At 45.1% G+C, this 15,657-nt stretch overlaps 1 protein-coding gene across 1 annotated transcript; it reads right to left on the minus strand.

Annotated features, from left to right (window-relative positions):
- Positions 1-499: 499 nt before the first annotated feature.
- On the minus strand, positions 500-15,031 carry RAD51B (RAD51 paralog B). Its single transcript, XM_075613090.1, has 7 exons — positions 14,968-15,031; positions 13,062-13,156; positions 11,117-11,230; positions 9,475-9,591; positions 8,223-8,359; positions 4,243-4,362; positions 500-810 (listed from the first exon to the last, which is right to left on the minus strand). Exons 1-7 carry the CDS (start codon positions 15,029-15,031, stop codon positions 603-605), a joined length of 855 nt encoding a protein of 284 aa, XP_075469205.1. The 3' UTR covers positions 500-602.
- Positions 15,032-15,657: the final 626 nt, after the last annotated feature.

A 15,657-nucleotide genomic window follows, 5' to 3' on the forward strand; every position in this document is an offset into this window, starting at 1 on the left:
TTTTTACTTATTGCAGTCTTTATGTGGAAGTCCCCGCTCACACTGTGCGCTCGTGCGCTGGCACGCACGCTCACCCAAGTTTGGCGCTTGAGCAGACAAACAAAAACTGACTTTGAAGCGCGCTCAACTTTCCCGCAATGCCCCCCCCCCCCCCAGCCCGCGCTTGTAAAATAGGCAGGACACCCGGCACTCACGCTTAGAGAGTTGGTGACATCAGCGCTCTCAAGCATGAGCGCGGTCAGCGCCAGCGGGGACGCAGCCTAAGATTACTCCATGACTTGCTGCAGGATACCAAGCACTTCAACACTTGTGATTTCTCCTGAGTTCATTGATCTAGCACAGGGGGGGGGCAACTTCAGTCCTCAAGGGCCACCAAGAGGTCAGGTTTTCAGGATATCCCTGCTTCAGCACAGATGGCTCAATTGAGCCACCTGTGCTGAAGCAGGAATATCCCCAATACCTGGCCTGTTGGTGGCCCTTGAGGACTGGAGTTGGCCACTCCTGTTATAGGATAATTATTAGGATATATCAGTTCAGTTTAATTGCTGTTGTCTGGGATAGGCGGCTTCTTTAAACTCAAAGTCCTGTACTAAACAATTTCTTTAAGTTATGAAACAAGCACTTACCGGCATGGAGAATTCTTCAGCTAAGTATTTCAGTGACGACGCTTCTCTGGACAGAAAATTATTCCTCTCCATTAAGTTGCCTTGAAGTTGTGTGTCAAATTCTTTTCTCACAACTGAAGCCACAGAGTCAATAACAAACAGTTTGACTCCCTTTGAAATGATTTCTTCTTCCAACGTCTCAATTCTGTGGAGAAAAAATAAACTGGTTATATCTATATCCTAGTGTTAAAATAAACATTTTGTTCATTGGGCAGCCCGTCCCACCAGTCCCATTGGCTGTCACTGCTAAAGCCCCACCCCCCCAGCCTCATTTCCAGTCACTGCTAAAGCCCTGCCAGCCTCATTGGCTGTCACTGCTAACACCCCACCCCACCCCTACCATGGAGATACAGCATAACTACCACGGAGATACAGCATAACTACCACGGAGATACAGCATATCTACCACAGAGATACAGCATAACTACCACGGAGATACAGCATAACTACCACGGAGATACAGTCTAACTACCATGGAGATACAGCATAACTACCACGGAAATACAGCATATCTACCACAGAGATACAGCATAACTACCACGGAGATACAGCATATCTACCACAGAGATACAGCATAACTACCACGGAGATACAGCACAACTACCACGGACATACAGCATAACTACCACGGAGATACAGCATAACTTCCACGGAGATACAGCATAACTTCCACGGAGATACAGCATAACTACCACGGAGATACAGCATAACTACCACGGAGATACAGCATAACTACCACGGAGATACAGCATAACTACCACGGAGATACAGCATAACTACAACGGAGATACAGCATAACTACCATGGAGATACAGCATAACTACCACGGAGATAACTACCATGGAGATACAGTATAACTACCATGGAGATACAGTCTAACTACCATGGAGATACAGCATAACTACCATGGAGATACAGCATAACTACCATGGAGATACAGCATAACTACCATGGAGATACAGCATAACTACCATGGAGATACAGCATAACTACCATGGAGATACAGCATAACTACCATGGAGATACAGCATAACTACCATGGAGATACAGCATAACTACCATGGAGATACAGCATAACTACCATGGAGATACAGCATAGCTACCATGGAGAAACAGTCTAACTACCATGGAGATACAGTCTAACTACCACGGAGATACAGTCTAACTACCATGGAGATACAGTATAACTACCATGGAGATACAGCATAACTACAATGGAGATACAGTATAACTACCATGGAGATACAGTATAACTACCATGGAGATACAGCATAACTACCATGGAGATACAGTATAACTACCATGGAGATACAGCATAACTACAACAGAGATACAGTCTAACTACCACAAAGATACAGTCTAACTACCATGGAGATACAGTCTAACTACCATGGAGATACAGTATAACTACAACGGAGATACAGTCTAACTACCACGCAGATACAGTCTAACTACCATGGAGATACAGTCTAACTACCATGGAGATACAGTCTAACTACCACGGAGATACAGTCTAACTACCATGGAGATACAGCATAACTACCATGGAGATACAGCATAACTACCATGGAGATACAGTCTAACTACCACGGAGATACAGTCTAACTACCATGGAGATACAGTATAACTACCATGGAGATACAGTCTAACTACCATGGAGATACAGTATAACTACCATGGAGATACAGTCTAACTACCACGGAGATACAGTCTAACTACCATGGAGATACAGTATAACTACCATGGAGATACAGTCTAACTACCACGGAGATACAGTCTAACTACCATGGAGATACAGTATAACTACCATGGAGATACAGTCTAACTACAATGGAGATACAGTATAACTACAACGGAGATACAGTCTAACTACCATGGAGATACAGTATAACTACCATGGAGATACAGTCTAACTACCATGGAGATACAGTATAACTACAACGGAGATACAGTCTAACTACCATGGAGATACAGTCTAACTACCATGGAGATACAGTCTAACTACCACGGAGATACAGTCTAACTACCATGGAGATACAGTCTAACTACCATGGAGATACAGTCTAACTACCACGGAGATACAGTCTAACTACCATGGAGATACAGCATAACTACCATGGAGATACAGCATAACTACCATGGAGATACAGTCTAACTACCACGGAGATACAGTCTAACTACCATGGAGATACAGCATAACTACCATGGAGATACAGCATAACTACCATGGAGATACAGTCTAACTACCATGGAGATACAGTATAACTACCATGGAGATACAGTCTAACTACCATGGAGATACAGTATAACTACCATGGAGATACAGCATAACTACCATGGAGATACAGTATAACTACCACGGAGATACAGTCTAACTACCATGGAGATACAGTATAACTACCATGGAGATACAGTCTAACTACCACGGAGATACAGTCTAACTACCATGGAGATACAGCATAACTACCATGGAGATACAGTCTAACTACCATGGAGATACAGTCTAACTACCATGGAGATACAGTATAACTACCATGGAGATACAGCATAACTACCATGGAGATACAGCATAACTACCATGGAGATACAGCATAACTACCATGGAAATACAGCATAACTACCATGGAGATACAGCATAACTACCACGGAGATACAGCATAACTACCACGGAGATACAGCATAACTACCATGGAGATACAGTATAACTACCATGGAGATACAGTATAACTACCACGGAGATACAGCATAACTACCATGGAGATACAGCATAACTACCATGGAGATACAGTCTAACTACCATGGAGATACAGTCTAACTACCATGGAGATACAGCATAACTACCATGGAGATACAGCATAACTACCATGGAGATACAGCATAACTACCATGGAGATACAGTATAACTACCATGGAGATACAGCATAACTACCATGGAGATACAGCATAACTACCATGGAGATACAGCATAACTACCATAGAGATACAGTATAACTACCATGGAGATACAGCATAACTACCATGGAGATACAGCATAACTACCATGGAGATACAGTATAACTACCATGGAGATACAGCATAACTACCATGGAGATACAGCATAACTACCATGGAGATACAGTATAACTACCATAGAGATACAGTATAACTACCATGGAGATACAGCATAACTACCACGGAGATACAGCATAACTACCATGGAGATACTGTACAGCATAACTACGTGCTTCATGACTTTGATTTGAACACCGTATGAATGTAACCGGCTTTCTTAGAAAAATGTAAATTAATCTAGAGTAATGTTATTGATAGACATGAAAAATTGATTTTTTTTTTTTTTTTTACTGGGTCTCCAATTCTAATCTTACCTGGTAAAAACGGTATTAAAAAAAGTCCAAAATAATAGAAATATACAAGTTCAGTTGATCATTATTTTTTTTTAATGTATTTATGTTGGGCTGAACCTGCAACCTTTATATTTGTGGTGTGTCCACATATTTGCTTATTATTCCTCTTTTCTATTAGTGCTCCCTACGTGCGTGCTTTTTATTTCGGACCGGAAATCTTCTTTCAGACGTACCTCCTCCGCATCTCCTCACAGGTAAGGTCCCGATACACGTGGATTCTGCTGGTTGTAGACACCAGTTTCTCTTCCGTTGCAAAATAGGCAGGAAAACGATGTTTTGCCATCTCGATCAGCCTGTGGAAAAGAGAGAGAGATATAATAAAGTAATCAGTGCGCATCAAACTGTGGTCCCTAAAAAAATAACTGGTAATCCGTGAAGCCACGTTCACTTCAAGCAGCGAGGTACCGGCTGACAGGGTTTAATAGAACTGCCAGAGCTGCCATTTAGATACAAATCCAATATTTGTGTATTACATGTTAAATACTCATGGGAGTAAGACACGGCAAATGATTTGGAAGTGCAGTGAAAGGGTTAATTCCAGCACCTGTTGGTCTTAAAGGAGCAATTCAAGCGGGTGATGTTGTTTTGCGAATGTTATTGTTTTATACCATAGGATTCAAGCAGGGGGTCTCCGAAGCGGAACCATATTCATTTCAGCTCCGGGGACCCCCTGCTTATGGAGACACAGACTTCCGAAGGGGGCGCCGGTATCTCCTGCAAGTTTAAAGCTCCCGCATCACGTGGGCCAATAGGAAGCCACACCTGATGACGTCACGGCACCCTGCGGGCCAATAGGAAGGCGCACCGGATGATGTCACAGCTTCCTATTGGCCCACAGGGAAATTTGAAAAACCGGTCATTACGTGATCCCTGCTAGCCGAGCAGAGCGGCTACCGGCACCCCCTACAGAAGTCAGTATCTCTGGAAGTCAGGGGGTCCCTGTAGCTGAAATTAATGGGGTTCAGCTCCGGAGACCCCCTGCTTCAATCCTATGTGAATACATTTGCAAACAAAATCACCAGCTTGTATTGCCTTCTTAAACACTACTGCACACTCACTAACACACACACAGGCACCGAGACACACATTCAAAAACAGGCGCACCGATATACTGTACAAAACCAAATACACAGATTTGCACAGGCACACACACATATACATCCAGGCCCACATATACTCCTATACCAGGGGTCTCAAACAAAGTCCTCAAGGGCAACCAACAGGCCAGCTTTTATGGATATCCCTGCTTCAGCACAGGTGGCTCAATCATTGTTGGTGGCCCTTGAGGACTTAGTTTGAGCCTCCTGTTCTATTCGGTTATATATGGCTGAGATTTGCACTGTGCTACTGGCCTCTCATGCAGGGCAGTGTGGGCAAATGGAAATAAATAGCCTTAAGTTGTCTTCCAGAGCTGGAAGGCGTCTTATGCAATAGCACAGATTAGTAAATATGGGCTTCTGTATTTAGCATGCTACATATTACATATCAAGTCAGCCAGAGGCGAGTGTGCAAATCCAGATAAGGAAGAAAATAGTTTTCATGTCAGCACAAACATCCATATTTGCCTGAGAACAGTGACATCTTGTGGGCACCCCTAGTACTGCAAACAACAACAAGAAAGGCAAAAATGTTATAGATGCTGTCATAAATCTAGTCCATGTAGATATAGTTAATTACGAAGAATGCAGCAAAAAACATTTAAATGAACACAGGAAATACTTAAAAAAAAAAAAAAAGTCTTCATGTAATTGTCTTCCTTAGAAAGATGCAATAACTCATAAGGTAACTGTTTTTACTTATTGCAGTGAAATAATTCATGTGTTTTTCATTTTCTTGGGGTCAGCTGAATTCATAGTTATTTGCTATTTGTGTGTACCTGTGCGGCGGATGATGGCATCTAAGTAAACAAAGAGCAAAAGAAAAAAAGTAATTTAAAGCGGTAGAGAAACCTGTATTAGAGGAGTGGGTGTGCTAGTCCTAAACACAGAAGCTCGTAGATTTGATTGCAGGTTCAGTTACTCACTCTGATATGGGTCATATCGGTACATTTTCTGGTGTTCACTTACTCTACTCTTTATATTACCAAATACATTAGAGCTGCAGAAATTAGCTGCTTGGGTACCACCCACGAGGTGGCTGCACAAATGCTTTTAAAGATTAATATGTCAAAACCACTACACCCTACAAAATATAATTTTTTATTGTTGTAGCGCTGTGTGGTTTGGGCAATAGGTCTGCCCTCCTCCCGGCAGTAATTCCTGCATAAGGGCAGGTTTGCCAGGATCAATCATAGGTTTTCCCCACTTGAGGCAGTACACTGAGGCAGTGAAGGCAGGTCATCAGGCCCTGTGTCCAATCAGAAGACACAGGGGCGGTGCCTGTTGGAGCTACTTAGGGTATTGCCATTTCCTATTTAGGGGGAGTCTGTCCCTGGAGTGGAAGGAACAAGGGTGACACAAGGCCACCCTCCGGGGAGTAGAGTGTGCACCCCATACCTCCTACCCTGCCTAGAGGGTAGGGGAAGAGCTAGACCCACTCTTGGTGCCCTAGGCCGGGAGTGAGGTCAGGGACATCCTGAGGGAAGACAGCCTGAGGGAAGACAGCCTGCAGTGAAACCTGTCTACTGAGAAGAGACAAAGAGCTTGCACCTTTATCTAAACTCCTGCCTGAGAGTGAAGTGTATCAGGAGGAGGGGAAGGAGAACTCTCTTGTAGGTACTTCACCCTATACAGCTGGGGGCTGCAGATGATGGAGGCGCTGCACCAGTAGAAGAGACAGAGGCACAACCCCAGAATCCTGTCCTGTTCTCCCCCATGTCATCACGGGAGACTCAGGGCCCCCTGTTGCCAGCAGGTATGCACCACACAGAGACATGTAGCCTGAGCATTAGACTCCCTAGGAGACCCTATCTGAGGTCGGGTGGGGGTAGCAGGGTTACATTGTATTGATGTATATTTTCATTTATACAGTGCCAACAATCTATACGTCGCTGTATATAAAAAAAATACATTAGAATAAGGGGATTAGAAAACAAGTGCATCAATAGGAAAGGGAATCTCTGTACTGCAGAGTTTATAATCTAAAGTGGGATGATGGCAGCCACAGTAGGGAAGGGCGTAAGTGGATGGTAGTGCCTGACCTTGATGGTGGGTTAGGGTCTCTGTGGGTGCAGGGAGAAGTGGTCATAAGTCCTGGCTGTTAATATGCTCCGTTCACAAGGTGTGTTTTTTCAGATTTGAAAGGTGGGGAGAGAGGGCGCTTGGAGTATATCGATGGGTGAAGGAGCAGCGAGGGGGAAAAGGTTATGGCAAGAGAGCAGTGCAGGTAAAAGATGGGGAAAGGAGGCAGTCCTGATCAGAGAATAGGAAGCATTGAAACCTTAGGCCAGGTCCCCAGTGGCCGCTGCTGCGTGCGCACCACACCCTAGAGCACAGCCCTCTATGGGGCAGGCCCCAGTCGGCGTGTGCGTGCGCGCACAAGGCGCAATGTGTGATTGGCCGAACATTGGCCACGGTGGCGGTTCAGCCAATGAGGGCGAACCAGCTGCGTGATATCATGGCCGCGCCTCCACCACGCCCCCTCTGTCGGATCTCCTGCTCTCTGCCACAAGCGCAGCCACAGACCACAGGTCGCGGCAGAAACGGGTGCGCACGCGGCTAGATGCTCCTGCGTGCGTACAGCCGCGCCCACCGGGGCCGCAGCCTTACACACAGTAATTAGGTCATGTGCGCGGGTGTTTACTGTTCCAGGGGCGGCCAACTCCGGTCTTCAAGGACCACCAACAGGTCAGGTCAAGGATATCCCTGCTTCAGCACAAGCGGCTCAATCTGTGGCTCGGTCGAAGACTGCATCACCTGTGCTTAAGCAGGGATATCCTGAAAACCTTACCTGTTGGTGGCACTTGAGGATTAGATCTACTGTGTTAAACTACAGTATATTATTTGACTTCACTATGCCTTTCTGAATAAGAGTTCCCCACGCGGAGCTATGAAAGGAGCAGTGACCGCATCGCTTTGTGCTGACGGACGGAGGGTCCTTTGGGACAAACACATTGGCAGCCATTGTTGAGCTGCAATGGGAACGCGCCAGGTTACGCAAACATAAGTCTATCATCGTACACTGGTTCCCAAAGGGGCGACTGCATCGTTCTTACCTTTCAGCACTAAATGCAGACTCCGTGTCGATGTACAGAACTGCTCCGTCCAGCCCTCCCATCCCCACCGGGAGAGTCGCCATAATACTCAGCATGATGCAGAGCTGAGTTTTGCCGCAGCCCGAGGGACCCGTAATCTACAATAATAAAATAATTCAGAGTGGCCAAGATCACAGAGGGCCATTCAATGAACAAAGAGAGGTGGGTATGAGGGTTCTCAACTGCAGTGCTCAATAATCCCCCTCCCCCCACCAACAGGTCAGGTTTTAAGGCTATCCCTGCTTCAGCACAGGTGGCTCAATCAGTGAAAGACAGTCGAAGACTGAGCCACCTGTGCTGAAGCAGGGATATCCTGAAAACTTGACCTGTTGGGCGGGAGTTGGGTCTTGATGACTGGAGTCGAGAACCCCTGAGTTAGGCGTTTATACTCCAGGAAGGGGTTAAAGGCCAATTTAATAAATTTCCCTTCCATAGGCAAGTTATGGCATCATACGACTGGTAAGACTGGCCAGCCTGTTGCTGTAGATGGCAGTGCCGAGTACCCCTTTGCTTTTCCACCCTCTCAGACTCAATTAGTAAAAAAAAAAAAAAAAAAATAACAGGAACAGAGAAAAGTTTGGGGTTGTTTTTCTCCAAAGGCCGGGAAACCTCTTAAAATGTATAGGGTGCGATCATTGTTTCCATTTAAGATTAAAAAAATATCCTATTTGATTTCCCCACGGGGCCTGGAAGACATTGGCCAATATTTACGGAGCACTGCTATTCAGTAAGAACCGGAAGGTCTGCACCGATACTGGAAGATGTCTCGTGTATTAGCAATGCTTAGTCACAATAAACAGTTATACAGTATATAGACCCGGGTGGCCAACTCCAGACCTCGAGGGCTCCCCCAACAGGTCAGGTTTTCAGGATATCCCTGCTTCAGCACAGGTGGCTCAATCAGTGGCTCAGTCGAAGACGAAGCCTCTGATTGAGCCACCTGTGCTGAAGCAGAGATATCCTGAAAACCTGACCTGTTGGTGGCCCTTGAGGACTGGAGTTGGCCACCCCTGATATAGACCAAGATCTAATAATACGATGACAGAGAGTTGCTCCTGACAAGGACCTGTTTCCGGGCTCGTAATGAAGCACTTGGTTCTAGATCGTGCTTAACTTCAGATATAGCATTCTATGCAAATCGGCAACAGCGATTGATTATATTTGTGGCGTGTGGCGCAGACTTGTTTGCTGGGTTTACGAGTCCAGTACCCACCTCTGTGAGAGCGCCACAGGCTATTCCGCCACGTAACACATGGTCCAACCCACTTAAATGTGTCGACAGAAAAGCCGGCGAGAGGTACGTGGTTCTCTTCGTTCTCAATTCATAAGCCTAAAGAGCAAAATATAGGTCATACGTTTAAAAAGCCGGATATGTTCGTCTGTGCCTCATTACCTGGGCTAAGACTCTCTGTCCTTTCTATAGCAAAATTAGATTGCAAGCTCTGCGGAACAAAGATTTATTGGGCATGTCAATTCTATACACAACTGATTATATACCAGTGAGAAGGCATTGGGGCACTAGTATAAACCAGAGTACGAGAGAGGACCCAGCTATCAGAACACCGAGAAGGTACTGTACAAATAAACAAGGGGATATGCACACAATAAATATGCAAAAAATGTACTTTAGTTACCTAATGATTTGGCCCTGAGTTCCAGTGTGGGAGCGGGAACACTGGACCAATAAAATACATTCTTTTGCATATTATGGTGAATATATACTGTATATAATACTTCACCAAAATGACACTTTACCCCTTCTCTATATGGAATATGGTAATCAACTCCAGTTCCCAAAGGCCACCAACAGGTCAGGTTTCAAGGATATCCCTGCTTCAGCCGTCTTCGACTGGGGGTGAATGTCAGAATACCATGGTAATACCAAGGAGGTAATGGCCATTACCGTGATAAGTGTGCCCTACAAGCTATGGCCATTTACTGCACCTCCATATAAGTTTCCTGTGGTGGTATTAAGGGGGAGAGATCGGAGAAGCTAGGTCCCGAGGACTGAAATACGTGCCTTTTGGGGGATTCTGGGCCCAAAAATAGCCTTTTAATGGAAAACTGCTGATTTCTATCAATAAGAACACGTACTACAAATCAGTGAGATGGACACTAAATAACTTGGTGTTGACATACCGGAGAGATGCGGCACTGGGTTAACAAAAAAACATCCTAACTTGAGGGTCAAAGTTCATGCATCCTTAAAAAGGGAGTCTTTGATTGACTCTAAAGTCCCTATTCAATATGCCGTCAAGTCGCTTCCCTCAGCTCCATTCGAAGGAATAGGACTATAATCTGCACACAGCGTACTGAGTAATATACCTGCCAGGTAACTGCAGCCAGCTATCATCCAACCTGGACCTTCTTCAGAGCCTACGCAATTACAACAAAATAAGAATACAAACCAGGACTGGATCATCAGTACACGGCTGACCTGGAGTTAGTTGGCAGGTACGGCAAAGGTACTACATAGGGTATTTTCTTCCCTTTGTCACCATACTGCACAATAGGGCATCTGCTTTCCCCTGCTCGCTTGTTTCCAATCTGTGGTTCAATTGTAAAAACTGGCCCCGAAACCGAAGTTAACATGGCTGCTTCATTCCGTGACACTGCAGGACTTCAAAGGGTCTTATCAGAGAAGCTCAGGATAAGACAGCCTCTCTGATCAAGTTGTTTGAAGTCTGCATGGGTAGGGGAGGACTTCTGTTTTTATTACAATTTTCCTTTAAAGCAGGTCGGTAAATGCAGGTTATGCTTTTGGGTAAAGTACGCTTGTATTTAACCTATCTTATATACAGTACAGTATTGTATATTAAAACAAAGTCTATACGTGTCATACATTATACACTTACAGTGGACATTTTGGGGGCACAGGCTTGACTCACAAGACGTAGAAGTATCTTTCCTTTATGGTAAGTTTGACCAGTGAGTTTCATGATCTCCAGCATTGAGAGGCTAAGAAAGTCCTACAAACAGAGAAGAAATAATGATAATGAGGAAAAACCATCAGAAGGCGCAGAAGCAGTTACCGATATATCCGTGCAATATATGTAGCATGTTATTTCTTTATGCTACGAAATACATTCCATTACGTATAATTCACGGTCTCCGTATCCCAGGGTTCTTCACCTGACAGCCAAATGTGACCCGTGAAAGGCCTTGACGTGGCTACCGGAGTCCCAGCTGCCCAAGCAACTAGTATGAAATTAGTAGGAGCAAAGTGTAATTGTTCACCCTAAAACTGTGAGCACACGTACATACAAGCACGAATGCGCACGTACTTACAAGCACGCATGCGCACGTACATACAAGCACGCATGCACACGTACATACAAGCACGCATGCGCACGTACATACAAGCACGCATGCGCACGTACATACAAGCACGCATGCGCACGTACATACAAGCACGCATGCGCACGTACATACAAGCACGCATGCGCACGTACATACAAGCACGCATGCGCACGTACATACATGCACGCATGCGCACGTACATACAAGCACGCATGCGCACGTACATACAAGCACGCATGCGCACGTACATACAAGCACGTACATACAAGCACGTACATACAAGCACGCGTGCGCACGTACATACAAGCACGCGTGCGCACGTACATACAAGCACGCGTGCGCACGTACATACAAGCACGCGTGCGCATGTACATACAAGCACGTACATACAAGCACGTACATACAAGCACGCGTGCGCACGTACATACAAGCACGCGTGCGCACGTACATACAAGCACGCGCGCGCACGTACATACAAGCACGCACACGTACGTACAAGCACGCACGCGCACGTATGTACAAGCACGCATGCGCACGTACATACAAGCACGCGCACGTACACACAAGCACGCATGCGCACGTACATACAAGCACGCATGCGCACGTACATACAAGCACGCATGCGCACGTACATACAAGCACGCACGCGCACGTACATACAAGCACGCACGCGCACGTACATACAAGCACGCACACGTACATACAAGCACGCATGCGCACGTACATACAAGCACGCATGCGCACGTACATACAAGCACGCATGCGCACGTACATACAAGCACGCATGCGCACGTACATACAAGCACGCATGCGTACGTACATACAAGCACGCATGCGCACGTACATACAAGCACGCATGCGCACGTACATACAAGCACGCATGCGCACGTACATACAAGCACGCATGCGCACGTACATACAAGCACGCATGCGCACGTACATACAAGCACGCATGCGCACGTACATACAAGCACGCATGCGCACGTACATACAAGCACGCATGCGCACGTACATACAAGCACGCATGCGCACGTACATACAAGCACGCATGCGCACGTACATACAAGCACGCATGCGCACGTACATACAAGCACGCATGCGCACGTACGTACGTATTCACCTCCTACCAATAATGTCACAGGCTGTTGAATTCCAAGTATGCGCATTTTTTTTTTTTTTTTTTTTTTTTCAAACTAACGATTTTTATTCAAAACCTTTTCCCACATGTCTGCAGTATCATCTCTAATGGTAGAAAATAGGTATGAATTCCCCAAATGAGATAACTTTAACATGCCACTGGAAATCGTTCACTTTGGTCCAGAAATGGGATGATTAACACAGGAATGTAATCATCGTTAAGCTGCAATGTTCAGGGTTGATTTATAAAGCAGTGTTTTATTTTTTAAACTGTGCCTCAGTGATAAATGTTACACTTGGAGGGTTAAAACCCGTGAACACACACCCAGCTATAGAAGAATTAACTTCCCATGTAATATTTACCCGGCAGGTATTTATATGATGACGCCCTAATATCTCACACAGGTCTTGGGATAACTCTGTTCTCTTAAGTTTCTTGTTGGCCATTTCTCCAAGTTCTGGAAACAAAAGGAAACTAGATTAAATAGAACTGTGAGCACATGAAAATACGCACACTTCAGTTGCCCTGTCAATGTGGGATAGTTGAGCTTACATTAAAGATACCAATAAAACACTTGTATTTCTGGATTTGTAGGTATATATACAGGTGTATGTTTCTTTTTTTAGTTATAGGATTGGAGCAGGGGGTCTCCGGAGCTAAACTGCGTTAATTTCAGCGCTAGGGCACCCTGCTCCCAGAGATACTGATCTCCGTAGCGGTGCCGGTATTGCCATATTTAAATGTCCCGTGGGCCAATAGGAAGCCGCAAAGGGATGATGTCACGGCTTCCTATTGGCCCGCGTGACGTGGGACATTTAAGCCACCATTATGTTAGGCACACAAGTTCCCTGCCTGCAGAGACACCGACACCCCCCTAGTAAGTATCTCGGGAGGCAGGGAGTCCCCCAAGCTGAAATGAACGTGTCTGTGCTGAGGATGGGAAAACCTGACGTGTTGGGGGGGGGGGTTAGGGGGGTTGAGCGCCCCTGCCTAGACGTTTAAGCCAAAATGTGCACATTCTACATTGCATGAAGTATATTTCCTCCAACGATCACAACATATCAATTCAAATGCCTCAGTCATCGGGTATCTGCTCATAAGAGCTTACAATCCCAAATAAATCCATAACCTGTGAGGTGCAAAAAATCCTAACAATTTCCATTCATACGACAGGAGGCAAACCAGGATATATATATATATATATATATATATAAAATAAAGAATATCACTTGTGAGCACATTCACATGTCTTAGGCTGAGTCCCCGCTGGCGCTGAGCGCACTCATGATTGGAGAGCGCTCCGAGCATAAGCGGCAGGTGTCCTGCATTTACACGCGCACGGGGGGCATTGCTAGTTGAGCGCGCGGGAAAGTATAATTTTTTTGTTTATCTAAGCGCCGAGCGCGGGTGAGCGTGTGTGCCCGCGCACGAGCGCGTGGGGACTTACATATATCTATATATGTAAGTAACCGCCGCAAGCGCCGCGCACTCAGCGCTAGCGGGGATGCAGCCTTACACAGGTCTGCAACCCTGCCTTTCAACCATTATATACCTGCAAGGCCTCGCTCAAACAGTACGCGATGCGACGTTCGCCGCTCTTTCGCTGTGTTCTGTGGGAGCGCAGCGCTGTCGCGGCTGCAACTCCAGCTTTCAACTGTAGTTGAAATTTCAAGCAGCAGCCGCATCACATGCACTTCGCCAGCCAATCAAACACACACTTCATTTTTTTTTTTTTACGTTACGTCCCCAATTGCGTCATTCTGTCTGCTGGGGATGTTCACACATCGCTCAGCAGAGGCTCGCGAACGCGCGTCCGCGTAGCAGCCTGTTTGATTGAGGTATAGACATGTGAATGTGCTCACAAGTGATTTTCTTTATTGGCTATATGCTAACGGTGGAGGGTTTTTGTTGCCTTTTTCACCAACCACAACTTAAAAAAAATATATATATATATATATTAGTGGTGAAAGCACTCCTGAAAATAAATAGAAACTTAGCTGTACAATAGGTGCCTGCTGGACGATCCATATTCACCTCTCCAAATCAAAACAGCACAAATTGAAAATGTCCATGGCACTCCAGGATAGAAAAATATCAAGATACATTTATTACAGCATAAGCTACAAACAATTCAAAAAAAAGTGCACTAATCATATCTTATGATGTAATAAATGTATCTTTATATTTTTATATATATATATACTATTGTGGAACTATAGGAGGGATTTCCCAGTTATAACCTTTTCACGTGCTTAACCAGCTAGATACCTTGTTTATATATCATGCAGGTTCCATGTGCAGTACACTCAATATGGCCACCAAAGCTAACCATTATACCTACCGAGCATGCTCCTCTATAATGTATGGTAGCCTCAAAGGGCCAAACTGGAGTTAGAACTGTTTCAATGTGTTTTTTTTTTACCCAGCATAACTTATTTGGGGGAGAGGGGGAGAGGGGGAGAGGGGGAGAGGGGGAGAGGGGGAGAGGGGGAGAGGGGGAGAGGGGGAGAGGGTCCATCAGTTCTGTACTATGAGAAAATACTTGTAGCATTTAAAAAAAAACAATTCTGAATGACATTTTTCATCTATTACAATGTAACCAGCATTTTTTGTTTCTATGACAACCATTTACAAAGTCACTGTACAATCCCATGAGATCCTATTAAACATTTTCAGGCTTTACTATCAAATAGTGAGGTGCAAAAAGCATGGGATTGTGGGATGGGAAAAAAAACAACAATAAAAATGAATTCGATGGTTTTATTAGAGATGCATCGGCAGCAGTCAATGTGGCTTAAATAAAAAGTGGTAGTGTGCCTGATTTTTAAAGAGGTTTGCATGTATTTAATGTAGCTGCTTGGGCTGTATTGTAGGAAGATCTCAACAATATTTATTGAAGACTGAGCCCCTGATTGAGCCACCTGTGCTGAAGCAGGGATATCCTGAAACCTGACCTGT

Source organism: Ascaphus truei, chromosome 9 (assembly GCF_040206685.1).
Source record: "Ascaphus truei isolate aAscTru1 chromosome 9, aAscTru1.hap1, whole genome shotgun sequence".
Lineage (NCBI taxonomy): Eukaryota > Metazoa > Chordata > Amphibia > Anura > Ascaphidae > Ascaphus > Ascaphus truei.